At 36.0% G+C, this 21,084-nt stretch overlaps 1 protein-coding gene and 1 pseudogene across 5 annotated transcripts in view; both read right to left on the reverse strand.

Annotated features, from left to right (window-relative positions):
- The window catches only part of MYO1D (myosin ID), a 298,677-nt gene that overhangs the window by 116,795 nt on the left and 160,798 nt on the right, over window positions 1-21,084 (reverse strand). For all 5 annotated transcript variants that reach the window (XM_023530612.1, XM_023530611.1, XM_011360040.1 and 2 more), the window contains exons 17-20: window positions 18,822-19,045; window positions 14,489-14,633; window positions 13,863-13,967; window positions 5,524-5,637 (exon numbers count right to left, since the gene is read on the reverse strand). In XM_023530612.1, the coding sequence (XP_023386380.1) occupies window positions 5,524-5,637; window positions 13,863-13,967; window positions 14,489-14,633; window positions 18,822-19,045 (588 nt within the window). The remainder of the gene's footprint in view (window positions 1-5,523; window positions 5,638-13,862; window positions 13,968-14,488; window positions 14,634-18,821; window positions 19,046-21,084) is intronic.
- LOC111739548 lies at window positions 12,773-12,891 on the reverse strand (annotated as a pseudogene).

The following is a 21,084-nucleotide window of genomic DNA, read 5'->3' on the forward strand; positions in this document are numbered from 1 at the left end:
CTGGTAAGCTGAACTACAGTAACATGAAAATTTTTGTTCAAAGACACCATTAAAAGACTGAAAAGGCAAGTCATAGCCAGAGAAAATATTCACAACACATGTTACTGCCACTGAGTACACGTGGAGAATACAAAAAGAATTCCTAGAAATTAGTTAAAAAGGACAACCCAGTAGAAAAAGAGGCAAGAGACATGAACAGGCACTTCGCGAAAAGGCATCCAAGTGACCAATGAACACAAGAAAAGGCGCTCAACGTTATTAGCAATAAGGGAAACACAACTGGAAACCACAATGCATACCTGTCAAAAGATGAATGGATAAAGATATGGTGTACACAGCAGATTATTCAGCCATGAGGAAAAAAGGAAATCCCACCATTTTCAACAACCTGGATGGACCCCGAAGGCATACCCATTATATGCAGAAACTAAAAAAGCCGCTCAGAAACAGAGCAGAGTGGTGGTCACCAGAGTCTGGGAAGGGGAGGCAACGGGGAGATGCTGGTTAAAGGGTACAAACTTAACAGTTATAAGATCCATTGTATAGTATGGTGATTACTGGTAATAATGTGATATTATATACCCGAAAGTTGCTAAGTGAGTATATCGAAAATGTTCTCACCACAAGAAAAGAAATGGTAATTATGTGATGTGATGGATGTGTTAGCTAATGCTACGGTGGTAATAATTTTGCAATATATAAGTGTACCAGATCAACATGTTATACATCTTAAACAATGTTATGTGTCAATTATATCTCAATAAAACTGGGAAAAAATTTATAATGTGTAACTACTACACACCTTTCAGAATAGCTAAAATTTAAAAGACTATCAGGACCTACTGTTGGAGAGGAAATAAAGCAGCTGGAACTTTCATATGTTGTTTTGTGGGTGTAAACCAGTATAACTACCTCAGAAAACTAGAATTATCTACTAAAGTTGAACAGCAGTTTTCCTCCTGGATATGCATACAGATGTATGCATACAAACACCGAAAGACATGCACAAGAATGATAAAAAATAATCTCTAATCTCTAATGTCCATCAACATATGAATAAACATATGAATAAATAAATTGTGGTATATTTTCAGAAGGCAATACTACACAGCAATGAAAACGAGCAAACCAGAGTTATATGAAATCACATGGATAAATCTCAAGAATATAATGTTGAAAGAAACAAAAAAGGAACATAATATTTGATTTCATTTATATTAAGTTCAAAATGCTCAAGATTATACCTCTGAAAATGAGAGAAGAGGTAATGACAGGGAGGAAACACAAGAGGCCTTCTGGGAATCCTGTTAACGTCCTAGGTCTTGACTTTGGTGATGGTTACACAAGGTGATTCATTTTGTGATAATTCATCGAGCCATACCCTTAAGATCTGTGCACTTTTCTGTATGTAAGTCATATGTCAATAAAACAGATAAAATATTTGCCCAGACGTGAAATGGTGGTCAGGGTATGTTCCACATGCCAATAAAATATTCCAAAGGTTTGCCAACCCAATGATCTCAGTTTTACTTAAATTGTCCCAAACCTCATAAAAGAGTCTGAAAATCACTATTCCAATGGGATACTGTCACTAAAAAATAATTACAACAGCAAAGATATATTAAGTTCTAGTTCAGACACTCTTGTCCAAAGAGAAATAGAACTTGGACTATTTTGTTTATTGACAGGAGGTACTAATTATATTGCTGTGACCTATTTGATGGTGAGAGTGGAACATGGGGTAATGTAGAGAAGAGAAAGGAGATTTTTTAAGTCGTAAAATAAAAAATGGTTAACTTAGAGTTTTTCCTTCTTTTTTATTTTTCTTTTTCTTTAGGTTTTGTTTTTAATTCTGTAATGTGTTTTGCTTTTAAGAGGAACTGGCCAGAACAAAACAACAGGTAATAATCTGATGAATTCTTATATTTAAAAAATAATTTAAAGATAATGGCAGTGGAGTAGAATGCTGACAGTAGGAGAACAGCTTTATGTAGCATTATATAAATTAAAAAATGCATACGAAACGAAGATCGTCTCACGAGCAATAAATGAACTTAAAAGTTTATGGACTCCCCCTGTATAGAATGCACTCACATACACATGCACGCACACACGCAGGTACCATAAATTACTATACGTACGACACAATTTAAGTCCTGTTCGACAGAGGCTGGGATTCTAGCCATTGAAGCGGGGGTAGGTAGAAGAGTCCAAGGACCCAAGAATGCCTTTGAACCTGGTGAAAGACTTCTCTCCCACTAGGAAGACCTAATGACCCACCCCAGTATCAGCACGATTTGTGACCGGGGACCAAATGTGACTTTGGCCTAAGGACAATAATAAAAAATTATAAAGGGAAGAGCTCAATTATACCAAAAATGAATTGTAAAAGTTATCCATGCTATACGAGGAAAAGTAAGAAAAGACTATGCACAGATTTTGCAAGTGCTTGACAAGGAAATAAAATACCAATTTGGATTGCACAGCATTTGTTGCTATGGTGAAGCCTCACCTGAGACACTGTGTTCAATATGTCACTGCAGGATGAAACTCTAGTGGTTTGTTGGGTTGGCTGATATAGCCCTGAGCCTAGCGCGGGCCAATAAAAGTGACTGACAGTAAGAAGACACAAAGAGAAGTAGAGACTGAGAGAATGGCAGAAACTTAGAATACCTAAGCACTCGTGGTGCTGGGGGCTACGGGATCACATGGTCCCTTGCAGCTGCCTCAAAACCTGAATTGTGTCCTGGGTTTCCAGGAGACTCCTCTCCCTTACTACCACATATCTCCTTATTAAAAACAAAGCAAAACATTACTCAAGATGATGTATGGTCACGATCTGTTCCTTGGAGCCAATGCAGAAGGAAAAGTGAAAAGTAGAGAATGAGAAGAGAAATTGTGAGACATTTAGCTATATGTTTTTTATTGATTACTCTTATTTCTGAAAACTTTCCAATTTGATTCTGAAACATGGTGTTCACATAGTTTTTTTCTTTCCTAGAATAATTCATAACCTGATGGAACTGAAGGGTAATTAGAGCTCGTTGAGCACATTAAGAGAGAGATGAGAAAATGGAGCCCCATGACGAGAAGAGATTTCCTTTTTATTCCATTTCCTTCAGTGATTCTCTTTTTCCTACCATTTAATGGATGGATGTTTTTGAATAATCTGCCCCTTTCTCCCTCTAGACTCATAATTTTAGCCTCCAATTATACACAGATCTGCTCTTAAATTTTTATCATCTAAGTGCTGAATTCTCCCCTCAGCCCCCATAACATTAGACTTCCAATTATCTAAGGAATGCATAAGTCTCATCAGTACCTGAAACTCAGCAATGGTTAAATGCATATCATTCTCCTTATCCCCTTCCAGCTTCTCCATCACTATGATTAGTATTGTCATTTTTAAAGGTCCCTTGTCTTAAACTTTGTTTTTAATTTTAGGATATTTCAGTCATACGAAAAATGTAAAGAATAAAATAACAAATACTCATGTCTCTATTATCCAGACTTAATATTTTGAAATATTTGCCTCAGACTTTAAAACATTTTTATGGATACAGCTGGAAGTCTCCTATCTCATTCAACTTGCTCCCTCCCAAGAGGTAGCCACTCCTTCAAAGTCAGTTCCTCCCGGAAGCACACCCTTTGACAAAGGCTGATGAACACATAAAACTGATTTGGGAGGTGCAGGGACACCTGGCAAGGGAGTGGGGAGGTGGTTCGGGGAAGGGGAGGCAGCCAGTACGGCCCATTATTAAGTCAGCTACCACCGTGGGCAACTGCAGTTCACTCCTGCAGAGAAGCTCTAGGAAATAGTATAACACTCACCTAAGAATTATCTTGGCCAATGAGTGGTGGAGTTGGAGCATTTATCCCCATACCCATTTCCAGCCCTTTGTGTGTGAGGGCAAAGTGAGTTGGTTCTAGCAGCCTGAGCTCAGCCTTTTGACAAAGATGTTGGCTGCTGGAAGTATTTTCATGCTGCTGCATGAAAATAAGGAGAGTCAAGGGGATGTGGACAGAGAGTACTGACAGCATCTGTGACAGTGTGTATCCATCCTACTGACATTGTTTTACCTTTACTACAATTGTTAAACATTGTTAATTTTTATGATATTATATTATTGATAACATTAACAATATTGATGACGTGATGAAGGGGAACAGTGAATATAAATATATGCCAGTCAACATAAAAAAGGAAGGTGGTTTGGGAAAATAACTTCAGTTCAAAGAGTTAAAGTTTAACTGTTGAATTTATATCCTGTGCCTGATTGATCTCTCATTAACAGAAAGTAAGGAAAAGAAATAAAATGCATACTACAATTTATTTTTGTTTAGTTTCACACTTTATTAGACTTTGACAAAATTTGAGTTTTTCCCTTATCTTCCTCCACCTCCTACTTTAAGATTGCAACGTTATCAGTCTTAAACTATGATTGGTAGATTAGATTATAAGTCTTTGCTAAGAAGACTATATACAGTCTTGGAGGTTGGGGGAATGCATAATGGAGACAATATAATCATGGCAAAATAAGCCTGCAGTGATGTTCTAAATCATTTAGCAAAGCCAGGGATAGTTTGCCTTTTTTTTGTAACTTATGACCAACAGGATTCCTGATATAACAAAATAAAATTACAAAACAATGTTTCCTATTTTCTTTTGCAGAGACCGAAAGGATTTAAAATAATCTTTAATAATCATCATATATTCCATTATTGGACAAACACAGACCTTCCTCTTTAAGAACTAGTAGACAGAGAAAAATCACCTTACACATGAAAAGATCCAGTAGTCCAGTAGGATCTTTCTGAAGAACCAGAAAAAGTAGTCACTTATAAAAGACTCCAGAAAGCAGGAAAAAATTTTTTAAAAAATCTCATATTGAGATTCAAGGAGACACTATCCAAATGTCTTATTTCAAATAAGGAATGATTACAGAATTTGAAACCTTCATGGAGACAGTAAACAACTGAGTAGGTTTATATCAGAGGTAAAGTATATTGGTGAAAGAACTTCTGGAAACAGCATCAATTTCACATTTGGAAGAGTGATAATGTTTTCATAAAGTAATTCTCTACTGTTTTCCTACCTGATTCCATTTCCATATAAAAACAAAGCTTATGAAAATAATAAGCAAATATATTATGTGTCACAACACTTAAGTAGTGAGTAGGATTAAGAATAGAAAAAGAATAAGTCTTATGAAAATAAATAAGAAAATATGTTATGTGTCACAACTTGAGTTAAGCAGTCAGTAGGATTAGAAATAAAGATCACATAGAATGCAGAGTCTTTACCCTTAAAAAAAAAATGCCTTCATTAATCTATTGGAAACTTTGGATCCTCCTTACAGAAAATTGTACATTTGTATAAAACATGAAATTGGCATGAAATTTCAGGAATCCATGGGCTTCCTAAAGGTCTAAAGTTTCTAATGATCAGACTATCAGACCGCTAGTGGTCTATGAACACCAGGTTAATGATCCTTTATTCAGAGAGAAGCAGAAAATACTTACATTGTATAGAGGGATAGTCTTCATCACCTTGTACTGCTTAGTGGGATCCATTTTATACAGGTGACGATCGGTGACAAAAATTGCTCGGTCTTCCACCTTACTAAACCGATTGACCTGTAACAAAACAAACCAAGAAATTATATCTCACGAAGACTGAAATCAAATGATCTGCCAGGAAAAAATCTAGGGGCAGGGGTAGCTGGTTGTCAAGACGCATACTTTAATAGGTGTGTATCATATATGGCCACTCTACTGGATGCGATAGAGATCTAAAAGGTGTAGTAGTTTCCAGATTTGTGGAATTTTACAATTAATGGGGAAAATAAGAAAAATACAAAAGAATTGAAGGAATAAAACATGTAACTCTATAAAGAAAATGAAAAGATTACCCACTGAATAACAGAAAATTTTTGCAAATCATATATCTGATAGGCTTGTATCTAGAGTATATAAAGAACAGAATATATTTTATCTAGAATATACAACTTAATAATAGGCAAAAAAGTCTATTACAAATGAGTAAAGAATTTGAATAGACATTTCTCCAGAGTTGATATACAAATAGCCAATAACCACATGAAAGTATGCTTAACACTATTAGCTACCAGGGAAATGTAAATCAGAACCACAATGAGATACCACTTCATACCCACTAGGATGACAATAATAAAAAAGACAGATAATAACAAACGCTGGCCAAGATGTGGAGAAATTGGAGCCCTCATCACTACTGGTGGGAATATAAAATGATACAGTCACTTTGGAAACCAGTCTGGCAGTTCCTCAACACAGAATTACCATATAACCCAGAAATTTCACTCCTAGGTATATATACCTATGGGAATTAAAAACATAATCACACAAAAACTTGTGCTTGAATGTTCATAGCTGCATTAATCATAATAGCTAAAAAGTAGAAAAAACCCAAATGTCCATCAACATGAATGGATAAATAAAATGTAAGCTATCCACACAATGAAATATAATTTGGCAATAAAAAGAATGAAGAATTGGCACATGCTATCACATGGATGAATCTTGAAAAAATTGTTAAGTGAAAGAAGTCAGTCATAAAGGACCACATTCTGTATCATTCCATTTATGTGAAATGTCTAGAATAAGCAAATCTATAGAAACAAAGTAGATTAATGGTTACATAGGATTGGGGAGATGAGAGGTTTAGGGGAATGACAGCTAAGGGATGTGGGGTTTCTTTTCAGGTTATGAAAATGTTCAAAAATTGACTGTGGCGATGGATACACAACTCTGTAAATACACTAAAAGCACCTGAATTGTATATATTTTTTAAATGGTAAGTTGTGTGGTATATGAATTATATCTCAATAAAGCTGTAAAGAAATGTAACCCCTATTTGAAACACCTCATTTTTGGCCCTTTCCTAATTCACTGGGAAGGTGTGTTTCAGATTAAATCCCCTAAAGTAGAATGGCAATGTGTTATTAAATCTACATGTTCAAAAGTGGACAGTGCTTTCAATATGCCTATGGCACAAATAACTGTCTCCTAATTATTACTATCCATAAAAAGGTCAGACTATATGAGAAGGCAGTAAGTGCCTCACATAGAAAGGATTCGAGCGGAAGCTAAGTGGGTATCTGATGTGGGTGTGGTAGAGGGGATTTGTGCTTCGAATAGGAAGTCTAGGGGTCTCCAAATTCCCTCTCCACTATGAGTCTTTTACTTGACTTTCAATTTCTCCTCTCTGCCATTATTCTACTTGTTCAGCTTTATTTCTTCAAGGGCTCTCTGCTCTTGTCTGACATGTTTTCTTATGTTATGCTCTCTGTTATATCTTTACGATTTTCTACTCCTTCCCTTTACTTTTTATGTATATTTCAAGATATTGCTTGAAGTTAACATTCCATTATAAAACCTCTTTAATTCCTGTAGTTAAAAAATGATCACTCTTTCCTCTGAACTTCCATTCCACCGTTGTATAATAAATATATAGAATATATGCAGAATGAAGAATGAAACAAAAATTAACACTGGAACCAAAGAGCACTAGGTTTTCTTTTAAAGCAGCATATCTGAGAACATGAAGAACATTGGCTTGAGTGCTTTTGCTAATGTAAAACACTGGCTACATCTTTACTTTTTGTCTGGAAAAAAAGATGGGAAAGAAGATTGGCTGATGCTTATAAATACCAAGTCAATCAAGTTAAATCTAACTTTAGCCTGTATCTTCTCATTATGAAGTTGAGCTACTCTCTGCATCTCTCTACTAAAAGGGCAAATTTTCCATTGATTATTAGAAAACTTTAATAATTTCAAGGACAGCTGACTTGTAATTTTTAGACAATTGTTGTTTGTTATTAAGAAATATACTTGTTCAAATAGTTGTGTAGAACACTGTGTTTTTAAACTTACAGTTGAAGCTATGTTTGACAAAAAAGGTTGGTTTTACTAACTAATCTTGTGACAATCTAATGACTATAACCTCACTAATCTAGGTCTAATTAACTCAGACAATATAAAAGGTTATACAGATTGTCTTGAAATTGGAAGTATATAAAAAGTTGTTTTCTTTGTAAAATAACTTCAAATATGTTATCAAAATAGTTATAAATAAGATTAAGAAATTCACTTCAAAACAAAGTAAAAATCTTACATACAACTATATGACTACTTTTCTTTTTTGATTAGCAAAACTAATCTATGGCAAAAGAAATCAGAACAGTTGTTGTCTTTGGTGGTGGTGAGACTTGGCTGGGAAGGGGCATGAGGGCGCCTTTTAGGGTGATAGAAATGTTCAATATCATGATAGGATTGTAATTTACATGGTGTATGTGCTAGTCAAAACTCAGTGAACTATATACTTCAGATTTGTGTATTTGCCTGCATATAAATTATACCTCAATACAAATGCATAGGCAAAACAAAAACAATGTATAACCTCAAATATCCATGAGAGATTTTTATTTATTGCCTTATTATTTCATGAACAGTAATTCTGTCTTCCAGCCAGACTGGAAGCTCCTTGAGAATCGTGATCATATGGTACCTTTTGTCTAGTACCTCGCATCCCCAATTACAGATGTGGGCAACCTACAGCATTTACTACATCCTTGCTGACCAGCTGGTTTTGAGAAGACTTTTAATCCCACAGGATAATTTCAAGAACTCCTTTTCTCAATCAGTGTTGATGATAGAACTGTCAGACTGGAAAACAGATGGAAGTGGCTGCAGCATGCTGGGGAGATTGCATAACATAAGAAAAAGAAATCCCCAACTGGCAAATAGAAGCATAGTTGCTCAATAGCTTAAGTCCCCATTGCCAAATCTGGTCCTGGAAAAACTTTATTTCTGCACTGAAGAAAAAGGAACTGTGGACTTCTTGCTTTTTTATTTTTGTGGCTGTAAGGCCCTTTATAAGTAAGCTATCTCTTTAATAAAAGGCTCTCTAACATACACTATGTAAGCACATGGATTGCTGACTTGGAATTATTTATTCGCGTGGTTGGAATTGTTGAGATTTATTTGTACATTTTTTTTTTCTCATAGAGTGTCTTTTCCATGAGTTAATTTAACTTTTCTCTTCACAGTCACGACCAGCTATCACTACAAGACTATACTATGCACACAGAACGCTGACGGGCCAGACGAACCATCCTGAGTGAAACATATCTGGAGAAACATATCTGTGCCTATATTTGCAACACTATTACTGGTAGTAGCTACCCTTATAAAATATTTAGACTCTCAATTTTATTGAGAAAAGTGTCTTTTTATAATCAGAAATCTAAAATGGGATGAAACTTATTTTTTTCTACATTTGTTAATCCAGCACATGACTCGTATTAATTCGAAAAAATTATACTGGTAAACATTTACTCCAATTAAGCAATTTGATAATTCCTCCCCACCAATTTACAATGTGCATTTTTAAGCACTTTATAAGCTGATGATGATATACAGGAGAATGGCATGAAGCCCTTGGTTATAATAAGATTCTGAGACTAGTAGATAAGGTTGAGACAGATAAGAAATTTGTATATGAAAATAATTTCTTACAATGTATAAGGAAAATAAAACTAGGTAAAGTGACTGAGAGAAAATATACACGTGTGTGATTTTGTAGAATGCTACTTTATTAGAGAGTCTGAAAATGCCCACAACTGCAGGTAAATCTTTTTCTAACAGACAGAATTAACAACGGGACGTTTTATAAATAAGTAAACTACTTGCTAATTAGCATGTTTCAATTTTAGATTTGGGTAATATTTAAATAAAGATACCGAGCACTAAAAATTTCTGAACTACAACATCATGTTTCTCAGTGACTAGAAGGAAAAGGAAAGCAAAACAAAATGACAAAAATACTAAAAACTCTCCACTAAGAACAGAAGGCACAGTTGTAATACATAAATCCCCATCCCTGCTTCCAAGATCTTACTTTCAAGATGCAAAGAAGTTAGAGATTAATCTGAGAACGCTGTTAGCTTTGGTAGGATATACAGCTAAGTAAATTTGGATGGGGCATAGCAGGATATATTGCTATAGGTAGGATACAGCAAACTAAAATTCAAGTTTTAGTTTGAATTTTAGTTAGTCTTTTCCCTTTTGCCTCATGGTTTTAGAAATCTATCAATTCTCTTAACATTTCCTTATAACCGAAGTATGTTTTCAATCTTTAATTTGACAAAAATGGTGTCTGTAATTAAGAGTAAAACAGAGTTTATGTGGTGAAATAACAACTCTTGGTAGCAATTATTCACTTCAAATGGCAACAGATTTTTGCCATAAAAGGGAACTGGCACTGGTCAGAAGGCTTGAAACAAGCGATTGTAGAGCTTCTACATCAGCGTTTTCTAAGTTATTTTGCACAACACTAGCTTTATGTGATGCTTTGTGCAAGAAAGGTTCCAAGTCAAGTTGGTCTGAGGAACAATGCAAACCACAGCCTCCCCTGGGCTAGCTGTAACCCATGAATACATTAAAAGCTCTGAGAATTCTGCATTTACAGAGTATGTTTAACTGTTCACCCAGACATGTCCCAAATACATTGAATTATGGAACTCTTTTTGAAGACACATTAATATTCAACAGAACGCTGGTTTGTGAAACCCATGCTGGAGAACACTAATCATCATTTGTATACATCTTAGAATATGGAGAACAGAGCACATCTAAGATGAAATCTGAATAATAAGCAAAGAGTGTTCCTCATCTATTGTGAATTCATATTGAGAAATATGAGTTTGTTGCAAAAGAGTATAAAAAAAACTTTTCTGTATAATTTCGCAAGGTCATGAATCAAAAACAATAGGCCGAGTGGTAAAGTGGAGAGTATTGTTTTTGTTTTATGGTATGTCCAGGAGATAATCTGGAAACCAACGAAAAAAAACACCAAAGAAGCAATTTTACTGAAACTCTGTTTAGGAATATTACATTCTTTTTTATGCAAAAGTGTAATTTCTAAAGAGAAGAGGTCATAAATCTTTACCTTCTGTTTTAGCAACTCAAATCATCCTTAAAATACCAATCAAATGAGTGGGAAGGACATCATGTAACAAAGTAAAAGCTTTAAGTTGCGTAACTTAGCTAAGTCGAAATGGAAAGAAAAACTTTTTATATACCTATGTAAATTAGTAAATTCAAACTTAATTAAAATAATTATGGCATAGGAATACTAATTTTCTTCTACTTAAATTCATAAAGTAAGAGAAAACTTAGGCTACAGACCCAGCATTAGATAAGATCTCATTTTATTTCTTCTATTATCTAAGCTAAAATTCTCAATTAAAGGAAAAAAATCCCTGTCACTTGCTTTTGCCTGAACACTTCTAGTGATCTGTTTATAGGCTTAGTCAGCACCACAGGGAGCCGGAGATCAAGTAGTCCTGGAGACTTAGACTAGAAGTGAGAGCAATTAACAGAAGTGTCCTACCTTAAGGGGCATTTCATAACTGTAGTTAATAGAAAGTGGCTGCTTCAGAAAGGATCAAAGCATAAAAGAAGAGGGCTTTACTGAAATTGTGTCAAGTTTATCTTGGTACATTGATCCTTGGGATCAAAATGTTCTAAAGAGGACATTAGCTAACCTATAATGTAAAGAAATGTTATTTTTCATTGAACTTAGAAATACAGGAGCACAACTAAGAAACTTTCAGTTTTTACCCAGTAGGACCCAGGGAGAGACATGCTGTTAGATCTCAGGTTGTCATCACTGGAAAGACAGAATCAGAGACACCAGGCTTTTCCATAGTAGATGATAACTGTCAAAAACATCCAATTCTCTTTGATCAATAGTTCTGATTACTAATTTGACTTCCCAGATATATTGATATTAGAAAGGAAGTATCCTAGATAGTAGATATGAAGACTCACTGAAATGATACATTCCTTTGTTAAATTCACAAACTGGCATCAGGGCTTATCTTTTCTTGTGAATTTGGTTAGCAAAAGTCATTTCTTGATTGGCCGATCAATTCTAGGTAAACTTATAAAACAGTTTTTAGATCTAGGAGTTCAGAATTGACTCTGGACTTTGGTAACCATCCCAAGATATTGCCAGCGAGCTTTCTTTGATGACATTTATTTCATTCTAAGTTTAAAACTGGCTGCTGTTTTGTTAAAAAGTTTATATTACATTGAATTGATCTCTTCTTCCTTAGACTAGTCTGAATAATAACAGTTATGTTTTTTTGAATTACATGGATTAAAGTTTAATCTTCTATTTTAGTATTTGGTCAGTCTGGCTAATGGTTTGTCAGTTTTGTTGATCTTTAAAACAACTTTTGGCTTTTTTTTTCTAGTCTCTATTTTATTGATTTCTGCTCTAATCTTTATTATTCCCTTCTGATTGCTTTGAGTTTAATTTGCTCTTCTTTTCCAGTGTCTTAAGGTAGAAGATTAAGTTATTGCTATGAGAACATTCATTTCTTTTATTGCAGGCATTAAATTTCCCCTTAAGATGGCTGCATCCCTATAAGTGTTTGTATGTTGTGTATTCATTTCCATATGTTCTGATTTTCCTGTGATTTCTTTGGTTATTCAGGAGAGTGTCATTTAATTTCCACCTATTTGTGCATCCTCTAAATTTTTTTACTGTTTTTGATTTCTAATTTCACTTCATTATGGTCAGAGAACATATGACTTCAATCCTTTTTTTAAAAAAATATTTTAATTGTATTATTATTATTTTTTAACTTTTTAGGTGAGGCAACCCTCGGTTGACCTCACAAATTGCGAGGACCTTGTCAACTTACAATCCCTTATTTTTTTACGCCTACAGCACCTGGTCTTCCTAGGGGGTCTCCCATCCAAATACTAACCAGGCCCGACTCTGCTTAGCTTCCGAGATCACATGGGATCAGGCTTGTTCAGGGTAGCATGGCCATAGACCAAGCCTTTTAAATTTATTGTATTATGCCCTACCAACAGTGTTTCCCTAAACTCTTGCAAACACTGGTTGTTATCAACATTTTAGTTTGCCGAATTTATAGTTAAAAAATAATATTTCTTTATTTTGATCTGAATATCACTGCAATTATCTACTTTATGAATATTTGAAACAAAATACCTCTAAAAATCACCTAAACCTGGACCTTCGTTGTGAGGTAATTCTTTAATATTTTCTTAATTTCTCTTTTGGATATTGGCATATTTATGTCAACATCTCTTCTGAGGTCAGTCTAGGCAATATTTTTCTTAAGTTCATTAATATTTTAATTTTCTTTGCATAATTTTACAAAATGCTTTTATAATTATTTCCATTTCCTCTCTATTTTTCTAAACAAGTAGTTTTTGGGTTTTAAAAAACCAACTATGTCCCTTGCCTTCTTCTTTCAAACTTCCACTCTTCCTCTTCCCTAACTGCTATCATCTTCAGGTAAATATTGGTCCACACACATCCTGCATCAAGATAAGCAAATATAGTCATAGCATATAACCTTCTCCGCCACCTTCCAAATCTCACTATGTCCTCTCTTTTACAAACTAGGTTCTTCCTTCCCCTCCCTCTTTTTAAAAAGTAATAAAATATGTATAAACAGTACTACATGACCATTAAATACAAGGCAGACCAGTAGGCGCAGTGAAAGTTACACATGCAGTGAAATACACATCCTCGATCCTGTTTTAGAAAGAAATGGTTACCAAAAATATCGACTTCCCTTAAGAAGGCTTGAGAGCCTAACTCTAAAATTGTAGTTGCCTCGGCCCTTCTATCGATGCCTCACCACAGAGAGGTATAGCTCACTGCTGACGCAGCGAATGATGTATCTACTGTTATGTTTTATTGTGGTCGTATCTAAGTAAATTTCATCTGAATCAGTCTTTTCTTTCCAAGGAGGTCTGTTTGAAGACTGCCTTACCTTACGGACATGACAGGAAAAGAGGACGTTCATGTATTTGTCCTTCCGTTTCAGTTCATTGGCAACGGGCACAAAAGTGCCTGAGGTCTGAGGTGTCTCTGGCTTCTGAGAGAAAAAGGAAAGGTGACAGAATGAGTATGCTTAGCATTTTAGATGAAAAGGTGATCTTTTAGTATACTGTTTTATTACTATGCTCATGTAATTTCATACATGTACTTTTTATCTCCCCATCCCAGATGATAAGCCACTAGATAGTTGTCTTAACACCAGAGGTCCTATAAAACTTTTAAGATAAGGAGTGAGAGAGAGAATGAAATACAGCTTTTGGAATAATTGATATAAAGGTGGTAGTTAAAAATAGTTGAATTATGCAAGAGCAGGTTTAAATGGTCAAAGCTAGGTTATAGAGTATATATAATACATATAGATACGAGACAGAGAACTCTTTTTTAAAATGGGGTAAACATCAAATATTGTACACTTAGAAGCAATAAAAACTTTTAGTTTAGCATCTCTCATAGAAATTTAGTTTCTGAAAGTGTCAGTCTTTCTATAAATTCTTGGGGAAAAATTCTTCTCTTTTTTTGTTAAGGGAGCAGGATTCCACTTTCTTTTCCTGGACTTACCGAAGCAAGATAGTTGCCCTCCCAGGCCCTTTGGAGCCCAAGGTCAGCCCTGTGACCCTTCAACATTTCCATGGCCGCAACCTTTGCCCTGACCTGGGGCAGATCTGAAGCGGGAATGCTCTTGATGAGCTGAGATGCTCTCCATCTATAAGTAAATAAACAAAATGTACTGGACTTCAGAAACACAATATCATTCATTTTCAAAAACAACTGAAGCTGCCATTAAGTAGAATTAAACCAAACTACTTGCATGCTACTCTAAAAAAAGTACACAGAACTTATTAAAATACACATAGTTTTATGTGGACAGATATTTGTAAAACCTGCTTTGTTGTTTGTGTGTTTTGAAAGCAACTAGAATTTAGTGATATGTAGACTCTCATAATACATATCGTTAGGGCACAGCAACTTAGGATTCATCATTCATTCACTCATTCAACACGTTTTCTAGGCAAGTACTAGATTCCAGGTGCTGTTCTAGGCAGGGGAAGCACAACAGTAAACAAACAGATGATGGTCCTTTCTGCTAGGTGCTTATATTCTAGAGAGCAGACATAGACAATAAACTAGGCATTGAGTAAACATACAGTAAGTATGAGGTCATAAGTGCTATAGAAGAAAGTTAAGGAAAGAAGTAGCAGAGGGAAAGAACAGGGAGCAGGTGTTATTTATACGCACCACTAATAAGGATATATGAATAGAGACCTACAGGAAGTGAAGGAGTGAGTTGTACAGGTATTTGAGTAAGAGTGTTCCAGAAAGAGAAAATGGCAAGTGCAAAGGTTCTAAGGTGTGAGCTTGCTTGGTGTGTTAAAATACCAGCTGTGATGCTGGAGCAGAATGGAAGAGAGTCACAGGAGGGGAGGTCAGAGGACCAGCATCTACGGAGCCATGGAGGTCATTATCAGGACTTTGGCCTTTACTCTGAATGAGAGGAGAAGCCATTGGAAGGTTTTGAACAAAGAAGGGATATGACCTGACTCCCACTTTACAGGATCATTCTGATTGCTGTAGGAAGAAAGGCTGAAGGGGGGTTGGGCTGGGAACAGGATGACCCATTATGAGGCTACTTCCATAATGCACATGGTAAAAGATGGTGGCTTAGATCCAGGCGGTCAGGATGGAGGTAGACATAGGTGTTGGTTCTGGATATATTCTGAAGGAAGCACCAGTAAGACTTGCTGATGGATTAGATGTGAGAGAAAGAGAACTAAAGAGGATTTAAACACGACTTCAAGGTTTTTTGGTTTAAGCAACTAAAAGCATATACTAAAAATAATCTATTCCTGATTGAGAAAAACAAGTACAAGGTCTTTTACACTCTTAGCAGCGTCCTAGTCCTACATGATACTCATGCCCTCTTTTCTGCCACAGGAACTTGAAGCAGGGCAGTTAGAAGCAAACTGAGAATTACCTTTTATCAGATGAAATCAAGACCAGTGGTTCTCAACCTATGCTTCCATGGAATGCTAGAAGGAGATTCAATTAAAAATCTTTTCCCACTTTACATACATAAAATGTTAGAGAGATTGATTTCATCTAGAATTTTCCCAAGATGTATTCTTGTTTCAAGATTGTAGCTCGAGCACCAAGTTTCATTTTCAGTGGGGAGAGGTCCTTGCTCTGCCTGTTGGTCTTTTTCACCCTGGACAGTGGCCCAAGACAGGGTCCATACCTGACTGACTCCAAAGGCACGCTGGGGAATTTGGGACCTGACTTAAAAAACCATAGAGAGAGCCACATAGAGGCTTTTCATCCCATCGAGCCAACTGCCATCAATAAATATGTATAGCTGACAATAGCTGTAGCCACAGAAATCGCCAGCCTCAACAACATGAAAAAGGGAAAATAGCTGGGCACAAACAAGACCCCCAGCCTTCCTAGAATGAAAAAGAATTACTGTGAGGAACAGGAGCGAGCTTAAACATGGTTAGACACACACTGAGATCTTAGGAAAGAACCAAAACCCCACAATCACTGTGCAATACTTTAACATACTTCTCTTAGTATTCCACAGATGAAAAAATTCAAGAATTACATAGGATATAGGGACTAGACCAGGGGTTGGTAAATGATAGCCTGTGCTCATGGCCTGGCTCTGGACTGTTCTCAAGCTCAGAATAGTTTTTACACGTTTAAGAAAAACAGGACAAAACAAAATAAAATACGTGACAAAGACCACATGTAGCCCACAAAGCCTAAAATATTTACTATATGGCCTTTTACAGAAAAAGTTTGCCTTTGGACTAGATTAATATAACTGGCAAGATCAATCCTCTGTGCGTGCGTGCGTGTACGGTCAACAAACAGAGCAGACACATTATTTTCAAAATGCTCACTCACTGACTATATAAGCTCTATTTGTCTTTTGCATCTTCCTTATTTGTCACCATATTTCTGGAACTTCGGTCAATGTCTGTGGCATAGCAGGTGTTGAGTTAATATTTGGTGAATGAATAAATTTTACAAGAATTAATTCTAGGCCATGTATAAAATGTCAAAATGTAAAAAGAAGGCTGTATAGGCCATAGTGTAACATAATCAAAATCAATTAATTTTTTGCAGCCATTAAAATATTACACAGATCTTTATTGTCATGGACAGGTTTTCAAGATTAAGTCAAGTCATATAACCATACATACAAACCTGCTTAAGTAAAAAAAGAGAGGAAAAAAAGCCCAAATGATATGTGACTCTATGTACACACACTCATAGCAAGAGCAAACATTTCCAAAATGCGTATTATGTGTCAGGCACTAACGGAAATGCTTTATTTATATTTAGTTATAATCTTTTCAACAACCCTATAAGCAGGTACTATTATTATGGCCCTTTCACAGATAAGGAAAGTGAGGTACAGAGAGGTCAACTAATTTACCCAAGTTACATAGCTAGTCGGTGGCAGAGCTCGAATACGAACCTAGACTCCAAGGTTTCTGTTCTCAACCATTGTATCACGCTGTCTCTTATGTGTGAGTGTTTGTAAACACTTAGACAAAGATTTAGAAGGAAACAAACTGATTGTTAATGAGTGGTCATCTCAGAGGAAAGAAATAAAATGGGGAGACACAAGAGGTGTAGAGGATTTCAACTTTATATCTTATACATTTTTATGTAATTTCACTTTTTAAAAAAGTGAGCATGTACTCCCCTATCACTTAATTACTTTTTGGATTATGTCAAAAACGCAGGTTATAGAGAATTCAATTCATGAAAAAAATCTGTGCATTAAAAAGACTGACAAGATTTAAAACTAACATTTATAGCTTTATATCTGGGAATTTAAGTACTTTTGCTTTCAGTAATTCTGTACTGCTTGATTTTTTCTTTTTATAAGTACTCATCTCTTTTTTTTAAAAAAAGCAAATGAGATATGAATTAAAGTGTTTTTCTCCCGTGCATTTTTTTTCTCTTTTGATATCTGCCACCGATTTACATTCACTATCTCAATGATTTCATAGTGTTCTTTGTGGAACACTATGACACCAAATGAGCACATTTAAGGACTGTTAGCTTAGTTTATGTGACTAGATAGCTGCATCTAAGACACAGCTGAATATATCTGGTGCACACCAGCAACAAATAAGCTCAAAGAATGAGAAAAGAGGTACGAATAACCACAAACTCAGATTCGCGGCAGGTTAAAAAAAATGAAGATCAGTTGGAAAGGTATCAGATTTTACAGGGGTGTTTATTGTATGTATGTTTGTTTGAATGTATGTATGTATGTATGTATGTATGTATGTATGTATGACATTTACTTTAAAAAATAGCTTGCTTTAAAAATGTTGTTTTCTCCCTTGTATTTTAAAATCACCTGTGAAACTTTAAAAAGGACCTCTGCTTGGGCCCCACTCCCCAGCTCTACTAAACAGGACAGTCTGGAGGTGGGACTTGGGCAGCGGTTATGCCTTAAAAACTCCTTGTGAATCTACAGTGCAGCAGGGTAGAAAATCACTGCTCTGAAGAGATTAGCAGATTTTCTAGTTTGAGTTACATGTGGTAATTTTAATAAAGTTGGTTTTTTTTTTTTTTTGCAACTAAAAGAAAGTAGAGTCTGCATGCCAATAGCTTATTTAAATATGATTTGATCCAGGGATTGGGGCATACTGCTGTCTTTTGCTACAGGAAAAAAATTAATGGACAGTCCATTATTTTGAGAGGGCAACAGATGATGCCCTTTGAAAGCAAAATCTATAAAACTGGAGACAAGGTAAAAGCAAATGTTATGACAGCAAATAGCTAAGCTACTATCATGGTCTCAAATTTGAGACTTTATATATATCAAGTGTGTGGCCACAAATGGATGTAGTACATACTAACGAGTTCTTACCTATTAAAAATTGCTTGTAGGGCCTCCTCAAAACGGCGAAGAACTTTAGGAGGTGTTGGCCACTTCACATGCTTCCCGTAGTCTCTCATGGTCTTGACGCCATGGAAGCGTTTAGTCACCTCATGGATGTATGACTTCACTTTGTGGCGCCGGTAGTATCTGATAATTGTCAGAGCGGCCTTGGCCTTCTTGTACCGCATGCGGGCCAGGGCACCTCGCCACACCTTCACAAAAGAGGAAAGAAAGGGAAAACGTTGCTGGCTGCTTAGTAGTAGATAACTTTGAAATCACAGATGCTCCTCTACTTATAAGTTCAGCTGGGGAACTTGGATGTGTCAACAAAATCAGCCAGAGCATCAGCTGAAGCACGTCAATTCTGCATGCTACCAACAGATGGCACTAGGAGTCAGGTCGGTCATTTCGGTTCGGTCGTCTAGCCACTCATTATCTACAGTGGGTGTGTGCTGAGTTTGAAACAGTCCTGTTTTAACTTTACGGTCATGAAAAGAATGCCAAAATACAAATATTTTTGGATGAATATTTTAAGAATGATAAAAGAAAATAAGATGAATCAGAACCAAAAGCCATCAACATCTATAGCTCTCTCATGAACGTAGCTTTACACAGATTGTATACATTGGTAACTAGTGTAGTGTCACATTGGATTCACAAACTAATTTACACACAGCCTGTGCCACCTCTCTTCGGAGTTCTAGGTAAACTCCCAAGAATTTAGATGCATTCCTGGGGAGAGTCAAACAGACAACTAATACCATACGAATCTTTGTTAAAATTTTTTCAGCTCTCAGAAATGAATCAGACAATATATAAATGTCTCAAGGCCAAGCATGGGGAAGTCAGAGACAATGATATATTCTTGGAGGATCATTTATCCAGGTTCCCATACTTCTCAATCTCTCAAGTAAAAAGAAATTTGGTATGATCTTCGATTCATCGTTGGCCCTTCCCCTATAAATCTCCACCACCAGCCTGACCCTTTCTTTCACATATTTCCAGTATGAACTCCTTTCTTCTCCCTTCTGCTACTACAGTCTCCAACACTTCACAATACTCTAATTGCTTTCTTCGATAAACTCCCTGCACACGCCACCAAGCTCCAGTTGATAATTACTACTGCCCCTTAAATGACCGTTCCAACTCTTAGGTTGGTGGTGTTGCTTCCCTCCCTGTTTCCGTCCTCTTAGGACTAACATTTGCCACCTTTAGTTCAAAGCCAGATTCACTTAGGTTTATTTCGTCTCAAATCTCGACTGGTGCCCACCAATTTCTCTCAGAAAAACTCACACGATAGCCTCATTTTAAGTCTGTTTTCACGCAGACTCCTAAACCAGCACTGTGAGCTTGCAATGTTCTCCTTTATTCAGCCTGCTGCACAATAAAAATAGATTTGTTTGCATGCCACATGTGAGGAGGTCATCAGGGGACCACAAAGGAACTAATGGGTCAAGAAAAACCGATATAGAGGGGAAACAAGACATAGGAGCGATTTGTGATGGGAACCTAGAGTTTACATATACACAGAATAGATAAAGACAACGAGGCAATGGAAACTAACTCATCAATGCATGTGGCATCAGTACAGAAACCCTTTTTAGTCAAAATGGCTCTCTTGTAGCTGAATCCATCATACAGATGGCTTTGTTACGCCTCCACCCAAGTGCTAAAATAAAGGTCCCTTCTTTAGTATCTTGAAAAACCAAAAGAATACAATTACAGGGTGGAAGTCTGTGATTCAATTTCTTAAAGAAAACACATTTTTAAAGTTTCATACTGTTTGTTGCCCTCCCCGCTCCTTCTTTTTTAAAGGAAGGACATTAAGACTCCCTGGAGCCACATCTATATAGGAAACTAATCTTTAACTTTCAAGAAGTGTTTTATAGAGCTTTTTATTCAAATGTTTTTGGTTAGATTCTTTAGTAATTTGAAAAAAACATTTATTAAGTAAGTGCTCTTCGGGCATAGGTTTTCTTTTGACAACCTTTAAAATTTCATCTGTGTTCTTGGTTTATTTAGGTTTTGTACAGTTGAAAAATCAAATAATACAAAAAATGCTATAAAGACAGCAATCCTTCCCCCTAACCACCTAACCCCACCTCCCTACCTCACGGTCTCGTTCTACACAAACTATTTTAACTGCTTCTTTTAGTATTTATAAATAATATACATAATGTTATCTCTTGGTTGATTCTTTTAGATACTATCCAAATTACAGAAGTTAGTGATTTAGCTCTCTCACCATCAT

This window comes from Pteropus vampyrus, unplaced genomic scaffold, assembly GCF_000151845.1.
Source record: "Pteropus vampyrus isolate Shadow unplaced genomic scaffold, Pvam_2.0 Scaffold50, whole genome shotgun sequence".
Taxonomy (NCBI): Eukaryota; Metazoa; Chordata; class Mammalia; order Chiroptera; family Pteropodidae; genus Pteropus; species Pteropus vampyrus.